Raw genomic sequence first — 22,869 nt, forward strand, 5'->3', positions numbered from 1 at the left:
CAGTGGATTAGTCTTCGGACTTTGAAACAGAGGGTCGTGGGTTCGAATCCCAGCCATGGCGTAATTTCCTTCAGCAAGAAACTTATCCACATTGTGCTGCACTTGATCCAGGTGAGGTGAATGGGTACCCAGTAGGAAGAAATTCCTCAAATTCTTGAGCGCCCGATCAAGGTAGCCGTGCTAAAGCCGGGGTAATAATAGCAGGGCCCACAGGAATTTCGGAACTGAAGTGGCTACCCTGGGTAAATATGCCGCTATTATTATTATATTATCAGTAATCATGGTAAAATAAGATGAGGGTTGAAATTAATATTCATTCCCCTAATGATCTGAACGGGGGGGGGGGGCATTTTATGAAAGTTATCAGCACTGATGATTTCAGTGGATCCATTCACCTGATTGGCTTAGAGGCACCTGCCTTTGATTGTTACTATTGTAATTGTCAGAGGAAGACAACTTGTCAGTGCTGACAACTTTTATGAAACAGTCCCCAGGTGCCTGTTTCAAAAAGATCTACTGGTGTAACTTAACTTTTGCTTGGGTTTTTATTTTATACTGGAAAAAAGTATACTGTAAATGCATATATTAACTATAACCATGTTATAATATGGGATTTTGTTGAGAAAATGAATCCTTGTGAATACTTGTTTAAATCTTTCAGCTCTTTCCATTCATTCCTTTTGCTTTTCTATTCTATTATTATTTTTTTGTCACACTCTTCTTCTTTCAGAGTAATTAAGTGCTACCTATTCAAGATTGCAGATGATAAAGATAAACGCACTGGTTGAGTGTGTATGTGTGGAACTTTTCACATACTGTTATTTCATAATAAAACCTATCAATAATGTTGTTGCAGTGAAGGTAGGTGCATATACATTTGCTTTGCTTTTATTTGTTTCAATAGCTTGTTTACGTAGTCCGCCACCACAAGCACTGAGCGCGTGCCGCGAGTATTACGTCATAATTACTTTATTAGATCGGTGAGGAATTAAGCTTGACTAGCACGTGTTTATTGTTTACATTTTCACAATGCGCTAGTTTCGGGTCACGCCGGTCGTCGGTCACTCACACCACATCAAATTGCTTAGATATCCAGATCGAATTCCCCGAAAGGGAGTTGAATTCTGGCCATGGCATTGCTGGATTCTAAATTCCAGCCTTGGCTAAATGTTAGGGAACAACTCGAGCACATTTTAAGAACTACAGATCCAGAAGAACACTGCGTTATGGTTCCCTATGGACTCCAGGTAAGTTTAGTACCGTACTGCTACGCAAATCGTGCGTAATGCCTGCCCGAGCTGGTCCGGTGGTGATCATTGAGTTTCTGTAGCGATGATAATTGTGTTGTTGGGAGAATCGAAAGGATTTCATGAAAGTCAAGGGAAGGGGATTGGAAGGTTGAGAGTAACTTTACAACCCAATGTCATAATCGATTTTGAGAGTATGGATACACACTGTAGATCTAGTGTTAGAACATGGAGAACAAAGCTGAAGGCATCACATAGTCACTCATTCAATGAACAAGGTTATGATATAACATAGTCATATCATACTAGTCATAGTTCAGTTCATGACATTTTAAAATGGATCGTGTCCAGACACCCCCCATACTTTGATACTAGATCAAGTAGAAGTACTATACTATAGTATTAGGAACCAGACTATACACTGCATTTTTACAATTTTTATATATATATTTTTATTATTACCATTTACCTGGTAACTCCATTTATATCATGCATATGATGTATAGATTATTATAGACAGCTGGCAGCCGTCTGTTTAGAGGAGTTTTTTAACCTTTTTTTTTTTTTAATTTCTCCTCGTACACAGACGGCTCGCTAACGTGCAGCCACCATTAGGGGACTTGCAATGCAAAATCCCCCCGTCGGGGCTCTTCAATTTTTGTCTCTAATGAATAAAAATTTTGACAAATTACATGCCTAAAATGCAAATCAATATTCCCTCTTGACCTTAATTGCCAAAAAAATGGAGAAAAATCAAGTTAAAAAGGAACAAAAACAGTGACTTACCTCGGCTGTCTCGCAAATTCACTTCCCTGTTTTATCCGATCTTAATTACATAAACATATGGCCATTGAGTCCCCTGTATAGATCGCGCTAGAACTTCGGTCTCTGTATTTGGTGAGTGAAGCCAACGGAGTTCAGCTGAACAACCAACATAACAGAGACCGAAGCTTTTGGTCTAAGATTATTACATAAGCCTAAGGTTCAGTTCTGGATGTAGCATCTTCTGTTCCTCTATGTCCAGCTCCTGGTGACGTCAGAAGAATTGGCGCGGTCCTGGGGAGGAAATTTATAATCAAATTTAAATTCTGCATTACGCCACCAAAAATCAGTCCTTTTTTCTTCATTACGGCGTTGTGGCGTGTGCCTTAGTAATCCAGCTACATCATGTATGTGAGGAAGTTACAAATTGATGCAGAGGTTCGAGATTCGAGCCTTGGTCACGTCTTTCAGATGGTGATGTAAAGGTTGGTCCCAGACGTAAATAATTAATCTGATTGATACACGTCTGACAAAACTCAAAATACACGCACATTAGGGCCTAGCCCTTTTTTGTAAGTAGGCCTACATTTTTCAAGGTACACAATTTTAAAGTAATTGGCCAGCATTCTGAATGAAATTTTAACTCTTGGTAATGGTAAGACATTTGACTAGATGTGTACTCAGTTGTTACATTTCCGAACAAGACTGCAATTCCAGGAATTTTTTTGCAATATTTCATTAATCAATTGGAACTTCCAATTGATTAATGAAATATTGATATTTGGAAGTAATTATTTGTAAATAATTATCTGTAATTATCTGTAAATCCAGAGCAAAAGATTATGTTTTTATCTGCTTAAGTGTCTAGACATCTGACCCCCATCCTGAATAAAATAATAGATACAAGGGGTTTAATTGAAACTTTTAATAGTAGACAGCTGAAATCCAACTAGAGGATTTAAACATATATTTGTTCACTTTTTTGGAGGTTTCTCCTCCAACACAACTAGTCATCTCACAGTTTGAGGGATTGATGCCCCATACGATAGATTATATACTGTTTCTCTTAAAAAAAAACAGAGTTTAGTTTAAATACCGGGGTTGAATAACATTGATTCTTATTTTGTTATGGGATGTTGTTCATTACTAGATTCTGGTTATTTTCAAAACTTTACTCATTTATAAATCTATCTTTCCATGAAAAATGTATTAAAAGCAAAAATGCATAATTGATGTGTGTGTGTGTGTGGGGGGGGGGGAGGAATTGGTCCCCTGTAGAGAGTGCTAAAACAGAATGGTATAAAGGAAGATGTAGTGAAGCAAGATAGTCCAGTAGAAGAAATGATGAAACAGAGAGACTGAAGTTTTGGTCTAGTAGTTAAGCTAATAAAGATATTCTGCTCTGATGCAAACAATGTTTTTTTTACCATTCATGCATGTAGGCCTAACAGGTAGAACTTGTAGCAGTATGGCTACTGTCCCCAAATTTAAATCTGGGAGGTGCAGGGGATACCTCTTTTAGATCCTAGTTATGAAAGTGTAATCTTGAACGCTGTATGTAATAGTTTATTGAATTTGAAATAAAAATTTATTTATTTATACAGGGCTCCACACTAACCCATTTTTTCTACTGGTCCACCCTATTCATGTCGGACCAGTAGATACCCAGTTTTTCAAATTTTTACTGGTCCGAACCTAAAATCTACTGGTCCCAAAAAATGAAGAAAACATTAAGAAAAGGCGCAAGTTTATTTGTCTAGCCTTTCGTAACCCCCCCCCCATGAAATGAAGGAATGAAGGACAAAAAGAAAGCAAGACAGAAACGAAGAAGGAAAGAAAGAAAGGAAGGAAGGAAGGAAAGAAGGAAAGAAAGAATAAGAGAAAGGAAGAAAGGAAAGGGAAGAAAAGAAAGAAAGAAAGAATAAAAAAGGAAGGAATGAAGGAAGTTAAAAAAAAGAAAAGGTAAAGAAAGGATAGATGTGAAGGAAGGAAAGAAAGAAAAAACTAAAGAAGGAAAGGAATGAAGGAATAAAGAAGGAACAAAAATAAGAAAGAAAGAAAGAAAGGAAGGAAGGAAGGAAGGAAGGAAAGAAAGAAAGAAAGAAAGAAAGAAAGAAAGAAAGAAAGAAATGAAGCAAGCAATACAGAAAGAAAGAACAAATCCAGAAAGAAGTAAAGGAAAGAAAGAAGCAATAAAAAAAGAAAAGGTTAAAGGAGAGATGGAAAGGACAAAAGAAAGAAAGAGAGGAAGGAAGGATTGAAAGAAGGAAGAAAGGAATTAAGGAAGAAATAAAGGAAAGGTAAAATGATCAATAGAAGGAAAGAAATAAATAAATAAGGGAAGGAAGGAAATACGCAAGCAATAGAATTAAAGAAAGAAAAATATCAAAAAGAAAGAAAGAAAGGAAGAAGGAAGGAACGAAGAAAGGAAGGAAGGAAGAAAGGAATGAAGGAATAAAGAAGGAATGAAAATAAGAAAGAAAGAAAGAAAGAAAGGAAGGAAGAAAGGAAGAAGGAAGGAACGAAGGAACAAAGAAAGGAAGGAAGGAAGAAAGGAAGAAGGAAGGAACGAAGAAAGGAAGAACTAAAGAAGGAAAGGAATGAAGGAATAAACTTTGATAAAGAAGGAATGAAAATAAGAAAGAAAGAAAGAAAGAAAGAAGGAAGGAAGGAAAGAAAGTGAAAGAAAGAACCGAAGAAGGAAAGGAATGAAGGAATAAAGAAGGAATGAAAATAAGAAAGAAAGGAAAGAAAGAAAGGAATGTAGGAAGGAAGGAGGAAGGAACGAAGAAAGGAAGGAAGAAGGAAGGAACGAAGAAAGGAAGAAAGAAAGAAAGAGAGAAAAAAAAAGAAATAGAGAAAAATATTAAGGATAGAAAGAATGAAAGAACGAATTAAAGAAAAAAAGGGAAAATAAAAAAGAAAGACAGTAACAAAACAAATTAGGGAAGAAACAAAGAAAGATTGAAAAGAAAGAAGGAAAGGAAGATAGGAAGAAAACAGAGGAAGAAAGCTAAAACTATTATCACAAAATAATTTATCAATTTCTTTTTGGCTCAATTAAAATAGCTACGAAAGAAAGTCAGAAAATAAATTTTTCAACACACACATAAATGCATATGTGGGGCTAACTTGTATTCAGACGATATCACCCGAAACCCGATCTGTTTGAACCAAACAAAAGTGAAAATTTATCCTTTTACTGCTTACAAATGACAGAGTTACTCCAATTTTTAAGGAAATATGGACATTATAAGAGCCTTTCATGAGTATGAACCGCGAATTTTGACAGTTCTGTGAGAGATTTCTGCCAGAGTTTAGCCGAGCTTCGTTCGCGCAGCCAGTAAAGAATTTACCACGTGAGTTGTGTGGCTGGCTAGCTACATATGTACATTGTATCTGCTCTAGTAGCAATTACGTGTGATTCATTCTGTGTGTATTCTGTGTGTGAATGACAGAATTTATCGGGGGGAATGGTTTTGCAGTGAATTTGACCATTTCTGGAAAAGTTATTGGCCCAACAATGGTTTTTATTACTGGTCATGTCGGACCCTTAAAATCTTGCTATTTTTGGAAAAATTACTGGCCCGACAATGATATTTTTACTGGTCATGTCGGACCAGTAAATCTTCCTATTTCTGAAAATCTACCGGCCCGACAGCGATTTTTACCGGTCTGGGACCGCCGCTAGTGTCGAGCCCTGATTTTGGTCAATTGAACATTAGTACTATAGCTGTTTAGATCCCAAGATTTTTTCTATTTTATAGCTGGCCCAAACCTTTCATCATCGTCATGTGATCAGATGTATGACGTTCTATCATTGCACCAATAGTAACATATATGTAACTCAAGTAGACACTGGTGTCATCAATGAAGTCTACTTTTGGTGTGTCAGCACTTTGCCTGATGAGGAGGTCAAATGTCAAAGGTAATTTTTTTAATGTGTTGCTTTTTAATTGTCTCTGAAAAAAATGAGATAGTACTAATAGTTTGCTAAAATCACTTTTTGATATGAATACAGAATTTACAAAAGTTTGTGATCATGGTTAAAGAATAAATTGAATGTTATTAATTGTTAACTGAGAGTTTAAAAAAAAGGTTTAAGTGATTGGAATTATGAAATTTTATTGACCATTTTTTTGAAAAAATGAGAAAGGAACAAATGATCAATAATGATCTTAAATAAAAAATTGTTGATTTTTTTTAGAAATATAGTCAGTTTAAATTAGTTCAGGATTCAAAGTTCATGGTTGACAATAGCCTAGTTGACAAGATTGTTTTAAATCACTGGCAATATTATTAATTATTTGCTTTAAGAATATATCATATATGCTTCATAAAATGCCAAAATAAATTTACTCATCCGTCTGTTGAGATCCATACATTGAATTAAATACGTTCTTCAAGTAAGTGACTGGGCTGTTTATTGAATGTCTTTAATCACTAGCCATTGATGTTTATGTGTAGATGCAAATGTATCTCTACATTTTTATTTTCTTTCTTCAATTGCCTTAGAATCAAGATAAACACTCTCATGTCCAGGATTATATTTGTACCACAACATAGGGTGAGTTGCAATGATGGTATGGTACTTGAGTTTGTCACTTTTACTTTCACCGCCATATTTATGCTTGTTGTAAGAAGCAAACTAAAAAGTATGAATCTATAATATTTGTCTTCAATTCTAATTTTTACAAAGATTTGTTCAGGTATCTACAATATTTTATGGAAGTGATTTAAATAATGTATTAATTGATTCCTGAAACTATTGCTAAAAAACAGCTGTTCTTTATTCCTATGATACTAAATATTATCAAATAAAGAATGAATGTAAATGGATCACATATGTACATTGATAATAACTTTTTTTATTTCTTCAGGTATTTGTTGGTTATTCCCCTGATGTGACTCTGCATGTATTTAGTGATCTCAATAATAATTGCATGGAACTCACTCAATCACACTGCTCAGAAACTATACTATGGTAAGTATCTTTCAAGATTCAAGATTAAAGATTTCAATCTGTTTAAGACACAAATAATTTATCAAAATTGAGATGTGATTTCAACAAATAAAATAAGATATTGGTATAGAAAATTCAGATTATGATCAATATGAAGATTGGTCGATTTGTAAAAATAATATACATTTGAATGACCTTTGGTTGAATGGTGAAGAAGAAAAAAGTTTAATTTTTATTGGTTTGCATTTGTCTAATTCTCTTCAATTTCCAGTATGGTATATAATGAAGACATGGATGAACTTGTGACTGGTGGCCGAGGATTTTTACAAGCTTGGAAGATGACCCATGTGGAGGTTAGTCTATGATCTTCTGGGATAACTTTTTGATAACTGTGATTCACACCTCAAAATCTTTTAGTATAACAATCTTTCGGCGTGGATCTGCATGATATACTAAACAGGACCTGATAACTTTTAGGCTAAAGTATCTAAAATTGATTTGAGTACTTTATTAGTGATGTCTTTTGGACATCATTTGCAAACTATTATCTACTTTTAAAAGTTCATCAACTAAAGCAGGTATCAAAGGTTGGCTCCTGGTTGTTTATATATAGGTACAGAAAGGTATCACTGAATAACAAAAAAGAGACTATTTGGAAAGATTTGACAAAAACAAAAGAGATTATCATGGTTACTTTCAAATTGATTGTTCTTTGCATGCAGATCCGTGACCCTCTTGTTCGAGGTCGGCCAATCGAAAGCGAGATTACAGAAGATGACTGGGTTAGAGATGTTCGGGTTGATCGCAAACGTCATCAATTATTTGCTCTTTGTGATGAGGGTATTCACATCATCAATTACATCACAAACAAAGAGGTTTACTGCATCAAGAATTGGCATGCATCTGCTCTTACTTGGTAAATGCACATGGTTTACTTGTCATAGTAGAATTATGTGAAGAAGGAAACTAATAATTTGAACTGGTTATATCACTATGATGCCTTCTTGGTACAATAATGCAGTATTCAAAGCTCTAGTGCCTTTGTCACATCAAATGTCATCATATGTCTCTAAACAGTACAGCATTTACAATTGTTATGAGGAGAAATAACTGCTGTTAAAAATATTCAAAGAAAACCCGGGAGGGATTTGAACCCATGACCCCTGTGTTACTAAACCAATGTTTTAAACCACTTGACCACCAGAGCGCTCTTGTGATCTTGATTCAACATCATCCCATGAATTGAATGAGCGAAAAATATCTTAATGCTTTCTTTAATCCAACATGTTAATCAATATGACATGGAAATTTGATGACCTTGTGTATTAAAATGATGTCATTTTTATTTGGCAGATGCATGTTTTCTGTCCATCCTATTTTTGTGATGATAGAGGTCATGAATATTTACCTTAAAATACACCTTTTTAAAAAAAATATTAGAATGAAATATGCAATGTAGTTTCAATCTGGCAGTGGAGGAGGCATGACATTGGACTGTTTGGAGTCGAGGATCCATCTTGTTTGGCTCTTTCACTTTTATATCATTTTAAGTGTGGGCCTACATGTATGACAGTTAAAGACCGTTACACGTTCTTTCAAATTTGATACAACTTCTAAAGAGAAGGGATTCAATAAAATTCTAAAGAATGTTTCATATGAATTCATAGAATCCTCACAAAAGTAGAAATGTTAAGTTTTATAAAGGTTAATGTAGGATTACCTTCAGCATCTTTTTCTTTTACGTTAATGAAAACAAATTAGAATCTTGATATAATACCTCACATTTACTTTATGGGTTTCATAATATTAGAAGGCCACAAAGACAAGTTATGTGTTTTATAATTCATAAACCAGGTTTTCTCCAATCATTTAAAAGAGAGAGATATATTACTTTGCTCTGGCAGTGGAGAAGGCATAACTTTTGAGTGTTTGTGCAGTCAAGGATCAATCTAGTTCAGCTCTTTCACTTTTATATCAGTTTAAGAGTGGGCCTACATGTACGATTGTTACATGTTCTTCTTTCAAATTTGATACAACTTCTAAAGAGAAAGGATTCAGTAAGATTCCGTAGAATGTTTCATATGAACTTCATAGAATCCTCACAAAAGTAGAAATGTTAAGTTTTACAAAGGTTAATGTAGGATTACCTTCAGCATCTTTTTCTTTTGCTTTAATGAAAACAAAGTAGAATCTTGATATAGTCCTTCACATTTACTTTATGGGTATCATGCTGTTCCTAGAAGGCCACAAAGAAAAGTTATGTGTTTTATAATTCATAAACCAGGTTTTCTCCAATCATTTAAAAGAGAGAGATGTATTGCTTTGCTCTGATGTCATTTGAACAACTGTGTAAACGTTAGTATTAACATTTCACAATTCCTGGTACAGCAATAACTCTGAATATATTGTCAAAGTAGCAGACATCAATTATTGTTAGGACAGTAGATATATGTTATATTACATCAGGGTGCTGTCTTACACCCACATTAACTACTATTGAAGCTTATAGGTACAGTGTTTCAACAAATAAATGCTAAGACCTCAATACTGTATGCAAATACAGTGAAAACTGAGAAACTATCTGCATTTATTTGAAAACTTAATCAAATGCTTTCATTTGCATGAAAATCCCCATGTTCTATCACTTCCCCATATTTCTTCAAAGGAATTCTATACAGGGTACTTAAAGTAAAATCCTTTAATTCTGCAAGGAAACCGGATATCTTTTAAGAACACATATTTTCTTTGTCTTTTAGTTTTGTTTTCTACCGCAAGCTTGAGTACTGCATCACAGCATCTATGGATGGGGCAATTAAGGTCTGGAACGCTGTGGTGTTTAAGGAAGTCCATCAATTCATCGGCCACTATGCTAGTGTTACTGGTTAGTTAATTTCATATGATTGAAAGTATTTCCTTTAATATTTACTAGACTTTTTTTTGTGATAGGCAGAAGTAGACCTTCTTGTATTCATTTAAACTTTACCATGTTGATGATGTCAGTAGTGATGATAGTAATAATGAATGTAACTTGCATCTCATTTGACTCAAGAGAGTCTTGATGCACTTAAAGATATGTAACCAGCCACCCCCAAACCAACATTAAGTTGCCAGAGAAGGTTCTCTGTAAATAGCCAAAATAATAATTTTGTCTTCAAATAGCAAAAATGAGAAAATAAGCTGATCTGAAAGAGCAATTCTTCTTTGTACTGTTAATTTGAAGTTGTAAAGTTAAATAAAAAGCAAACATACACGAGTTTCTTTGACACCATTTTTTGGGACTGCTATCTCATTATCTCTGTACAGTTTCATGTAGGTTATCAGCAGTAATGTTCTATAACAGTTACTTTATTAGCAAATACAAGTGTGTTTCAACTGATTGTCAAAACCAAAAATTTCACTGATATTATCGGAGCTGAATACTAAATATCTGGAGCTCATGCATTATTTATGTGAAAATTGGAAAAGCAAAATGAAATTTTATCAGGAAATGTATTATTTAGTTTAGGATTTGTCAAACATGAATATTATTGAATCATACTGGTATTTTCCTGTGGAAAAAAATTATGGTGATACAATATACACAACTTATATTTTTGGTATTGATTTTTTTTGGTCATGCAGGTCTTGTTATTCATCCTGCCGATCCTCTCCTTATATCAAGTTCTAAAGATGGAACATTACGGATCTGGAGGCTAGATACCTTTGAATTGGTTAGTACTCATTGACTGTTCAGTTGTCAATTTGTGTGTTACAAGCTGTTAAGTATATATTACTATTCATTAAAAGGAGAAAAAAAAGAAAAATGAATAACAATATCAACTAAACATGTATGTAATTTGTTAAAATAAAAATGACAACAATAACAGTAATGCAGGGGCCGTGGAACCGGGGGGGGGGGGGGGGGCTGGGGGGCTTCAGCCCCCCACTTTTTTCCAAAACCGTGTACAAAAACGTAAAAATTACCATTATAATTGTGATTTTTAGCATTGTCAGCCCCCCCACTTTTGGCTCAGCCCCCCACTTTGAAAACCGTTCCGCGGCCCCTGTAATAGCAAGTCAATATTCAACACACTGCAGTTTTGAAAAGGTATTCATGAAATAAAACCCCAAAATGCAAAAAGGATATTCAGATGTCTAGGTGCCTTTTGGATTATGATTAACTTATCAATTAACAATTTTTTTATACAGGTCTGATAGAAAATTAGTAACTTATCTTTAGGAATAAAATGATATTAAAACCAATTATAATTGATGCTGTTCTTTGGTTATTGTTATTCACAGACTCATAGGTTAAATGTAGGGGAGAAAGTATTAGGAATGAAACTGGCAAACTCCAATCAACTTTACTATTACACATTACATGATATTAAAGTGTGGAATTTCAATTTGGTGAGTACTGTATTTACATGCACAGAATCGTAAAAACAATGACCCGTGTTCTGAACTCAGGTTTAAATTAAACCCTGGTTTGGTTTAAACTTGTGGTTTAACTATAGAGGGTCATTTGGGGCACAAATCCCTAACAGTACACATCCAACTTATTAACTCATATGACACCCAAATGATGAATTAAGTATTTTGAATTATTTTTTTTCATTTTGAAAGCAAAATATTAAACATAAGAAATATACAAGAGAAACAGAATTTTTGAATTCTTGGCTCCATGTAATTTTAGCACAGAGTTAGACCATGGTCTTAGATAAGCCTGACTTTGGAATACGGGTCTATGAGTTTGAAAGATTATGTAATAACACTTTCATTCCATTTTAACTGTCAAAGCTTCATTTTGAATGTTTTGTAAATGTTCAATATTTGTATATTATGAAATCCATGGATTACTTAGTTTTGATAATGGATGTGATTATACTTTTCTTCCATAGTTCCATCATCTATTCACACCAGTAAGGTCATGCGTTCACAAACTGGCTAGGATTACCAGTCCTTCTTCACCATCTAGAATACTATGTGCAGCTGAGGTGAGTCCAGGGTCAAAGTTTATCAGACTTTCATGAAATCAGTAAACATTTAATATGAAATTATTTGTTTAAACAAGAAAATTCATTTGTAAATGTTACATTTTAATTGATGAATAATTGAAGTTAACATGTTCTCATTCAATTTTTAGTTTTTAGATATAGATGTATGATTCCTTGTATTACTAATGAGTTCAGGGATGAACATTCTACTTTAAGAATTTAATTTGATTATATTTTTATATACTATATTGATATTGATTTCTTAGCCTTTACTTCAGCAGAAATGTCATTTTTCAAATTTTATAAGCCCTCTCCCCATAACACTGAATTTGATCTCTGTATTTGGTCATTGCTTTCATAAATATGATATAACCCCAAACTGGAATATATACCGATTGGTATCCTTAAACTTTTTTTTTTTCATGATTCATTTAAATAGGATGGTGGTGTACGATTGATATCGGCTGTATCAGGGACAGAGCTTACCATCATATATCCTATGCCATCTTACCAGGTGGGTTGGTTAAAAACATTCATGGACTATATCCAGGACATGAAATCATTGTATCATGAGGAAGATGATGGATACTGTATTATTAAACTTGTCAGAAGATATTAAACATTCTCTTTAAAACATTAAACAGTTATATAGTCACAGTCAGAGAAAGGGGGGGGGGGGCAGGGGCCCTTATTGATTAACAGTGGGGCTGATGTATAGCGATTGATGATACACAACGATCGATCATAGAAGTCTGTCTAAAGATCAATCGTAATTCTGAGCTTTATGTTTCAGGGCCTTTTCGCAATCATATCAGTGATATTTACAGAGAATGAAATTGGTAATTGCTGAGCATAAAACAGTTCCCTGACAGGCCTAACTGTAACTCATGTCGTTCATCTCTAGCTGATATGATTTTTAGACTTGCAAAATAAAAGGTGTTGATGAAGTCCCTTATAGCTCTTCATTCAAAACACCTGCAGCTAGTATAAAGTTGCAAGTTAATGATGTTAACATAAACCAGAATTTTTAAATGCTGTTTTTTTTTCATCCTAGCCAGGAAGATGCTGATCTGAAAAAAACTTCAAATCAAAGTTTATTAATATAGACAAGCAATGACATCCAGTGAAGGGTCTTTTATGATATTTTCTTTGTAATATTTTTTTCTGTAGGTGCTGACTGATATCGTCTATGACCCCAAGAATTCTCTGATCTTCACTGTTCTTGAGATGGGTGATGTGTTAATCTTTGATAGTTCTACCAATCCATGTCAGGCTAAAGAACTTCTGGTACCCATGATGCCTGAGGAATCGGTTATAAGTCTAGCCTTAGTCAAATTGGTAAGATAATCCTGGAAGTGTGTCATGATCTTCCTTGTGAGTCATTGAACGGTTAACTAAAGTACACAGAAGTCCAGGTGGTTTTATCAATGATTATCATCATCATCATGATGGTAATGATGGTAACGATTGTGATGAGGATGATGAGGATGATGATGATGATGAAGATGGTGATGATGATGATGATGATGATGATGATGAGGATGATGATGATGATGATGAAGATGGTGATGATGATGATGATGATGGTGATGGTGGTGATGATGATGATGATAATGATGATGATTAGGATGATGATGATTAGAATTATGATGATGGTGGTTGTGATGATGGTGATGATGAGGATGATGATGATGATGGTGAAGATGATGGTAATGGTGATGATGATGATGATGGTGACGATGAAGATGATGATGGTGTTGAGGGTAATCATAATGATTTTCTCAACACAACATCAATCCAAAGAAATTTATAAAGATTTGTTTGCTGGGAAAGAAACATCAAATTGCAGAAAACTATAAGGTTTTCTCATGGTTATATCAGGTAATATATCAATCATATTCATCACAGTTTTGTTTCTTCTCTTTTTAATTTTTTTTTTGTGTGTGTTACTTCCCAGGATTGTGCTAATGGCTGTGAGGAAACTCCTACTAGTGATTACCTCATCTTTGCTGGTCTAGCTAGCGGTCAGATCTCACTGATAGAATGTCAATCTCACTCTATGAAGTACCCACTGAAAGCTCATGGAGGGGGTGTCCTAGCACTAGAATGTTCCCATGGAGTCTATGGACCAGAGGTGGATAACTATATAGCCAGTGCAGACAGGCTTATTTCATGTGGTTCAGACAAGGTAAGATGAAGGATCATCTGCCAGCCAAGCACTAGATCTTTCTTGTTTATGAATTCTACACGTAAATATATAATATAGAAGAATATCTAATACCAATTTAGAGTGAAGGATTTAAATGCTGATTGGTGGTTGTGCAATTTTGATGTAATCTTTATTGAATAGTGCAAAATAAATTAATTTTAATTGAAATTAAATGTGAGGCACAGTTGTTTCTGTATTCTCAAAAGATCCTCTGTGCTTTGTATGATCGCAATGATTCATGGCTGATCATCAGGTGACTGATCAGGTGACAGAGAGAAATAATAGCAGTGTATGTCTCAAATGTTCAAATTATTAGTATTATTATTTATTTGGCAAAATGAAGAGAACATAAAGAATACATACAATTCAGATATCAAAGAATGAACAATAAGATAGAAATTAACCACTGGATTGCCAGGGGTAGAAATAGTTAACTGAATAACTGGCAATACGCCTTCTGCCCCACTTCCAGTGGTTATAAACATATACATACATTAATTTAAAATATTAAAATCATACGAAATGTTAAGATCAGTTTAACTTAAGAAAAACCTGAAACTTCCTAACAATATTGTAAATGAATTAGTTATGAATTAATATGTAGCAAATGTTTATTGATGCAACATTGTATAATCAATATCATATTTTTTTTTCCTTTTGCAGTCTGAAAAGATAATGTTTCTAAACTTGTTCATTCAACAATAAAACTTTAGTGATATCTTGACGCACACAAGATTATACCACAAAAAACGTATTGTTATCTTGGTTCATAATTCCTTTCTACAGATCTACACAATATAACACAAGACTAGAATTTTAACCAAATATGAAAGAACATGATAAAAATCTAAGTCCGCAGTAGAAGTAAATTCCATGAGGGAGAAAATTCAAGGACGTTGTCTTATTATTGAGGGGGGGGGCAGTGAATCAGGTTGACAGAATGACATCTAGTATGTTGGATTATATTAATGTCAACACTGTAGATGTAAAACATCTTTTACTGCAATACCGACCCACCTCTCACAAGCTTCTAATCCGTCTATTATTCATCCTTTTCTATGATCATTTTATTCTTTCATCTATTGATCTTTATTTTTCAGCTTGTCAAGATCTGGGAGATAGGAATAGGTAACACTCTTCAAGCTATCAAGCTCTCTTGTCTTAAAGTGGTATGTTTTATTCTCACAATCTGTTTTATTTAACCTTGTGTAATTGTAGTCTTTTCCTTGATTACATATCCTATTGCTTCTTCTTGCATTTCACATGTTCCTGCAATGCACAATGTACTAATGTTGACAAATTTCCTATATCACTCTTTCTGAAAATCCCAATCCTATATTAAAAACCATACATCACACATGCAAACTCTTCCCATTAGTGTTGATAAAGTCTCACACCTTGAGTAAGTATCATGAGATAAAATAATCACAACATATCAATATTTCATTTAATAATTTATTTGTCAGCAACTTTTCATCTGAAATGATTTTTGCTTTGTAATAACCTTTTCAGATGTACTATGTAATCATGCTACACCAGTTTGCTGAAAGTCATATTTTTTTCTTTTGTGAAACTTTCAATTTTTTGCTTTGTTGGTGTCATACTGCTTGTACTTTAAAATACTTCATTTCACTTGAATAACCAAGGTTTCATGCATGAAATTTTTCATTGATGAAATTGTTGCTTATTATATTAAATTTCCTTGACACTTTTTGGGGTTGTCTATTCAGGAATGTTTGCCGTGGTAATTTATATTGATTGAAATGGTAGGCCTACTGTCACTGGTAATTATATCATACATTTGAGATTGATCTTTTGATCTCAAATATGGAAAATGAATGTCATATAGAAGTGGTTTATTCACTGTTTCAATATTTAGAATAAGAAGTACTCCTGTAATAGTTATCTCTATTAATGAAAGATGTTTATTAACAAAAGAGGTATATTCACTAGTCCTTAATTAAAAATTGTATATATGGCAAATCATTGATTCCATAATTCAGAAAAAGAGGTGTATATACTGCTCCTTATTCAATAAAATGAACATGCATTGTCGTCATGATTCTACTATGGCATGCACGATGGTTCCTGATACTTTGGAGAATACTTACTATATATTTATTCTTGGTGATGGTGTCTCTGAATTTCCAGTCTAGATCAATGGGATCAATTGCATTTCTAGTATGATGGGACTCACTTATTAAATCTCTATCACTGCCCTATATAACTTCATGCATTTCTCTCTACATTCCCTTGAGTTTATATTTATCAATACATTATCATCTTTCTTGCACCTCAACACGTCTCTATCTCTATCCTTACATCTCTCCTTTCATTTCTCCCCTTCTACCTCGCATTTGTCTCTTTATATGATCTTTCATATTCTGTTCATCAACTTTTACTCTAACCTGTTTGATTCATGTTTCATCGCTTTAACATTATTTTCCCTATTTTCTGTTCTTTTCCTTGAATCCTTCGCACGTTTCTTCTCATTTCTAGATAGCATGCACCACTTCTCCTTCCCATTTATCAATGCTAGGCAATATATTGTGCACTGTCTTACCAACATAGTGAGTAGCATGGAGATATACTTTAATTTTGTAATCTGGAATTAATAAATATTTCTTACTAACACATCATTTAACGGAATCTTGAGAACACTAAATGATAAGGATGTAGTTTTGTTGTATTTGTAGGTGAATAAAGTGCCAGTGAATATGCTCAATTATTATACAACATTCATATAAAAAAAATTGTGAAATGACATTAATCCCATTTTAATCGGTTAGCATTGTAGACCTAATTTCCTATTTATATTTCTATTAATCATTTCATTGATACAGAGCATTTGTGTGTAAATCATGCCTAAATCACCAGTATTATAGAGACCTTATATTTGCATTATTTTTCTTTTTTTTTCATTGAAATACTGTTCTTTGAAAATGATTTAAAGAATGTTATCATGAGATAATGAACATTAAAAGAATTTCCAATAGGAGTTACAATAATACATAATCTGGAAACATTTATGATTTTGTTTTCACAATTTCAAAGTACTTCTCAAATTTTTAATTTATATGCTTGCAGAGTAGGATGGTTTGCATGATTGATTGCTATTTTTACTCATGCTTTGTTTATGTTTTAATTCAATGCAGTGTAGTGAATATGTATGAATTATCATGTGACAACGATGGTGAAAGCTTTTCATCACTGAACATACCAACATCACAGCTACCCCAGTACATCTCTGCCAATAAGATTCCTGGGATCAGACCGCTTAAACATCTTAAAGATCATGATCACACTAAACAGGTAAAGGACTAGGATAAGAAATCAGTTGAAGTCCGGAGAATAAGAATGCTAACGATTAAGAATTAAACAATGTCTGGATATTGCCTTAAACAATAGACCTAATAGGGGATATTGCAATATCAGATGCTGACATAACAAATGATGTTATTGTAATGGTGTTTGTGATGATGATGGTGGTGGGTATGTTGATGTTGATGATGATGATGGTGATGGTGATGATGATGGTGATGATGATGGTGGTGGTGGTGGTGGGTATGTTGATGTTGATGATGATGGTGATGGGGATGTTGATGATGGTGATGATGATGATTGTGTTGATGGAAATGAGATTTGCAATTTGCAAATGAATAAAGTGATAATTTATTAATTTAGTTTATACATACTGTACAATCAATTGTAATTTATATTATACTGTACATGTGTACAAGTTATTTTTATTTTTCTTGACAGATTACTGCATTGTGCAGTTGTCCATCTTTAGGTTTGTTTGCTACAACCAGCGATGATGGGGCTCTCAAGGTAAATTCATAAAAGACCGAGTATGCGTGTGTCTGTGTATAATTGATGGATTTTTTTCACCAGGGGGGTGTTCCACAAAGTGTTAAGTATGACTAAGAGTCGCACATAAAATTTCAATTATGTGTGTTATGAAAGCATGATCTTATCGGTCAGATTATAAGAAGAGAACGCGCACTACTGCATATTGATCAATAAGATTGCGCATTGCATATCATGTATGCGTCGGCAATTTAGTGTGTCTCTAAGTCATACTTAAATCTTTGTGAAACATCACCCAGTATAAAATACACAAATACAAGTAAATTTCTAACAGGGTCCTTTCCTTACTAACTAGAGAGAGAGAGAGGGAGAGGTGGGGGGATGAGAAAGGGAAAAGATAGATACATGATAGAAATATCGAGATAGTAAAGCGAGAGTTCAGATGAGATAGAGAGAAAAGTGGCTGCAAAGGAAAGGTAATATGGGATGAAACAAGGAAAAAAATTGGTATTTTATAGGAGGTTGAAAAAAAATAGAGGAGAAACTTGAACCTGATGAAAAACTGTATTTTAAATGTTAATATTATATGTATGCAGAAATTAACTACCCAATTACTGATTCAAGTAATGCAGTGCTCAAAACTCTTTTTTTTATTCCTAAATTGTGGTGTTACCTTTCCATGACAGATTTGGGATGTAACCAATACCTTGGTGCGTGAATTATGGTTTGATGATACACTGCGAAGTGTTTGCTTTGCCAATGCTAGGGGAGATCTTTTGGTAGGGTTTCAAAATCACATAAGGTGAGTCTGACATAGCATCTTAATACAGTCCATTATATTCATGATTCCTCAATGCAACTTTTAATAGCAAGAGACTTGATTGATTTTGCAGAAATTTTATGTCTAGATCCAGTTTTGCAAAATAAATTCTCATCCTGTTTTTTCTCATCCAGTCATTGTGAAACTTTTTAGCCTGGTTATTAATCACACAGTTTATTTGCTGTCTTTGAATTAATTTTACTTCTTTAAAATTTCATGCATGCAGCATGGCATGAAAATATTAAAATGATAGATGGAATAGATTCTTTCTGTTAGAGAAAATTATCTCTTGTCCAGTAGAACAGTAACGATAATTGCAATGATTAGTCTCAATCATGAGATGTTTAGTCTAGAAGTTGAAATTTGATTAAAACTTCTAAAGAACTTTTTGTAATGTTATATGAAAATTTTGTCTTGCAAGAATTGAAATTCCTATAAATAGAGAAGAATTAGTATGATGTGAGATGTTATCAGAAGTGTGTGTCAGACTGTTAATCAAGAAAATAATGATAATAGTAATAAATACAGGGGAGGCAAATGATGAACTGGCAGGAATGTATTCTTAGAAAATAGTGCATAACAGCTGCTCTGCTAAAGCCAGGATAATTATACTGTATTACTGTATAGTGCTTATAGATTTTTAAGTACATTTATGTGTGAAAACTATGATAAGAAAATATAATTATTATTAAACTTGATAAAAATCAGTTATCACTATAAACAATCATTTAAATCAAAGTTTTCCAAGGAATAGTCTAAATAACCCCGGATATGGACATTTGATGATATGTAAATAACCAACCAGTCGGTGATAATGCAAATACCATCAACGAGATAAGCTACAGAACTCATCCTACAAATTGTGTTTGATCTGTCATGAAGAATTCCCCTGAAAGACCCTGTCCTGTGTAGATCCTTGTAGAATTCAAAGTAAACGTGTATATAATTACATTAATGAGGATTGTAAACTTCCATAAATGGGTCCATAGTTTAGGCAGCTATCTCATTCAAAGCTTCATAGACTGTTTTAGCCACTAGGTTCTAAGAAGAACAGTTGCACAGTTCATTCATTCTCGGGACTGATTGTTGGACATTTTGCTCATTCTTGACTGATCGCTAAAGTTTTATTTTATTGTGTGATCATAGAGAAAAAAATTAAAGGTGATTAAGAACAAAGGAGGAATCTCTCAAGACAAGAATGAATTTATCCAGATTCAGATATGTGGAGGGGTAGTAAGAATAACAGCAAATTTTTTTAGTAATATATTTTTTTTAGGTGGGGGTGGGGCTTGATTTTTTATTCAGGGTATATGTGTAGAGAGACATAAACAGTATTGTATCAATGAATGCTAACAATATGAATCTCGTTATCATCCAGTGTTAGAGGACTTGGACTTGTCGAGTCCATCAACACTGACTAGTGGCCTATGGGGGCAGATGGTTGTTATAAAGAAGAAGGCAACCAACAATGCCCCATGTGCCACTTCAGCTGGGCTCCGTTACACAAAGGTTTGTGCTGAATTGCAAATATGAAAGAACTGCACTGATTGGTTCCTGGTCAGTATTTTAAATCAAATGCGCATGTAAGGTTGATATTGATTGGTCAGTTCATTTAGCGATTGATCGCTAATCTTTGTGTTATGGAGCCCAGATGTGTAAATAAAAATGCAAATGTAAAATATGAAAGCTATATTGAACAAGCAAAGTCAGTGAAGCCATCATTGAAATGGGACACAATGTTGGAACTTGGCATTGCTTTCCATTTCTATTTCTGGTGTTAGTATCGCCTTGCTGTGTAAGCAGCTTAATCATCCCTTATAAACTCTATTTTGTTTTCTTTTTTTTCAGTCATGTAAGTATATCTTCATACCTTCCTTTATCTTTCATGGAGCTGCTGGTTGAGAGAGAGTTTGAAGATGAAAGAGTAGAAGAACCTTTCCAGTTTAATCCTGATCTTCCTCTATGGTGAGAGTTACAATCATTATATGTGTGGAGGAGCCGTGGTGTAGTGGTTCTGACTCTCGCCTTGTGAACAGAGGGTCGTGTGTTCGAATCCCACCGCGGTCTAGCGTCCTTTGGCAAGGCGTTAATCCACACTTTGCCACTCTCGACCCAGGTGCTAAATGGGTACCCGATAGGATGTGAAAGTCATTGTAGCTTGTCCAGTACTGTGCGCGCCTCACAGGCGACTGACTGGAATACTCCCCAGGGAGTGGAGGATGTGCACACATTGTGTGCGGGAATGACTGATTGAATCCGATGACCGGGGTAATAATATATCTGTAAAGCGCTTAGAAACGTCGTTCCGATGGATTAAGCGCTATATAAAAGCGGATTATTATCATTATTATTATTATTATAAGCAAACCATTCACAAACATCTCAAAATTTGATGAAAATATACTAAGCTGTAAGAATTTGACTGCTCTGTCATGAATCACTCAATTTAAAACACAAAAAGGAATAATTAGGAATGGTAAGTAATTGAGTTTGATTGTGAGCCTGCAAATACATGGAAATCATATTAAAAGTGATTAGTGAGACATATTTTGAGAAATCATTCACTGATTCTGAACTATTAATCTTTAGGAAAGGGACATGGTAAAATCACACTCACCATGTACTCAAAGCAGAATGCACTGTTAAGAATCAAAGTGGTCCCTCTTATGATGATACAACATCAGACGATCCTCACCTCAGTCTAAGTTTTCAATGGATGATTTTAGCTGTAAAAAGTTCACTTGAATTGTATTATAAATTAGCTATTGTAAGATCCAAATCTCTCATGTCCAAATTTTAAACAAAGCTTTCTACCATCTCAGAATGCAACATCTACTGTCAACATTCCTTTCATTTTATTTTGATCAGGTTCAACTTGAAAACTATTCTAACTTTTCCCACTGATCTTTTGATGAGGCAACATGTAAGAAAGAAGCTACCTCAGCTTAGAAAACAAATCTTAGGGGAGGCTGCATCTCAGATAGAGGAGAAGGGGAAGGCTAAAGAGGATGCCCAAAGTAGTATTGAGATACTAGTAGATGCAGAAAGTATTTTCAAAGTTATAGAAGAGAGTGCCATCCAGCTGGCAGAGAAAAGGGGTGGGTATTTGAAAACAAACATGTCATAAAAACTTTATCTTATAAATGAACATGAATCCTAGTTCAGAATTCTTTCCAGTTCATGGAAGCAGTATTGAAAAAAGGTCTTTAACAAAATTTGCAAAATATGTCAGTTTTCTAGTAGTGTGAGTTTTTGTAGTTACCGGTATTCCCTATCTTTGTGATTTATGATGATAATGTTAACACTCAACAATGTGTACATTTACATTTGTAAATTAATTTTGCAGATTTATTTTTTTTATGTTTCTTAATCATCTCCTTTCATTGTATATATCAAGTGTCAGTAGAAAGGAAAAAGACGGAGCCTACGCAACCAAAGAAAATCAAGTCAAGACAGATTGATGGATCATTAAGTTTCCATGGCAACGGTGACCAGGCTCCTCCCATATCAATATCAGGTTAGTTTTTGTATGATGAAAGATAACATGGAAATGATGAAAGATGGTGGATGAGATAAAAAAAAAAAAGATAAAAACCAAAGTAATAGCAATGTGTGTTTATCATTTTTGTGCATCTACTCCATTATATATCAAACAAACCTGACAGACAATAAAAATTGTCAATATGTACCGAAAAAGAATTTAACTAAAATAAGTAGGGGTATGAAGGAAAGAAACCTTTCTTCTAATCAATAGTAGATCAATATCATGGTGGGGTTTAATACAATGCAAGGTTCATTATTTAAATTTTATATATCAGATGTAGGGATCATATATGACCTTCACTTATTTTCATTCAAGTTTATTCAAGAAAATAAAACTACCCATAGACATAATTTGAAAGCAGTTACAATCGAGAGAAAATCTTGTGCTAGAAAAGAATCACAGAAAAATAGAAAGTGTATTTATTTGTTAACGCTTCTTGCTTGAGGATTTGAATACTTATGATGAGAATGCAAAATTATTATATTTGAAAATTTTCTCATTTCATTTCATAGTTATCACTCTTGATGTTTCCTCTATT

At 33.9% G+C, this 22,869-nt stretch overlaps 1 protein-coding gene across 1 annotated transcript in view; it reads left to right on the forward strand.

Moving 5' to 3' along the window:
* Positions 1-1,050: 1,050 nt before the first annotated feature.
* Positions 1,051-22,869, forward strand: part of LOC121428578 — a 42,569-nt gene continuing 20,750 nt past the window's right edge. The window contains exons 1-21 of the mRNA XM_041625301.1: positions 1,051-1,247; positions 5,777-5,937; positions 6,525-6,576; positions 6,890-6,993; positions 7,244-7,325; positions 7,695-7,888; positions 9,729-9,853; positions 10,594-10,682; positions 11,254-11,361; positions 11,853-11,948; positions 12,388-12,462; positions 13,119-13,286; positions 13,906-14,136; positions 15,258-15,326; positions 16,657-16,727; positions 17,313-17,469; positions 17,920-17,988; positions 18,654-18,769; positions 20,636-20,752; positions 21,656-21,885; positions 22,185-22,304. Of these exons, the coding sequence (XP_041481235.1) occupies positions 1,131-1,247; positions 5,777-5,937; positions 6,525-6,576; positions 6,890-6,993; positions 7,244-7,325; positions 7,695-7,888; positions 9,729-9,853; positions 10,594-10,682; positions 11,254-11,361; positions 11,853-11,948; positions 12,388-12,462; positions 13,119-13,286; positions 13,906-14,136; positions 15,258-15,326; positions 16,657-16,727; positions 17,313-17,469; positions 17,920-17,988; positions 18,654-18,769; positions 20,636-20,752; positions 21,656-21,885; positions 22,185-22,304 (2,551 nt within the window). The 5' untranslated portion in view covers positions 1,051-1,130. The remainder of the gene's footprint in view (positions 1,248-5,776; positions 5,938-6,524; positions 6,577-6,889; positions 6,994-7,243; positions 7,326-7,694; positions 7,889-9,728; positions 9,854-10,593; positions 10,683-11,253; positions 11,362-11,852; positions 11,949-12,387; positions 12,463-13,118; positions 13,287-13,905; positions 14,137-15,257; positions 15,327-16,656; positions 16,728-17,312; positions 17,470-17,919; positions 17,989-18,653; positions 18,770-20,635; positions 20,753-21,655; positions 21,886-22,184; positions 22,305-22,869) is intronic.

Source organism: Lytechinus variegatus, chromosome 1 (genome assembly GCF_018143015.1).
Source record: "Lytechinus variegatus isolate NC3 chromosome 1, Lvar_3.0, whole genome shotgun sequence".
Lineage (NCBI taxonomy): Eukaryota > Metazoa > Echinodermata > Echinoidea > Temnopleuroida > Toxopneustidae > Lytechinus > Lytechinus variegatus.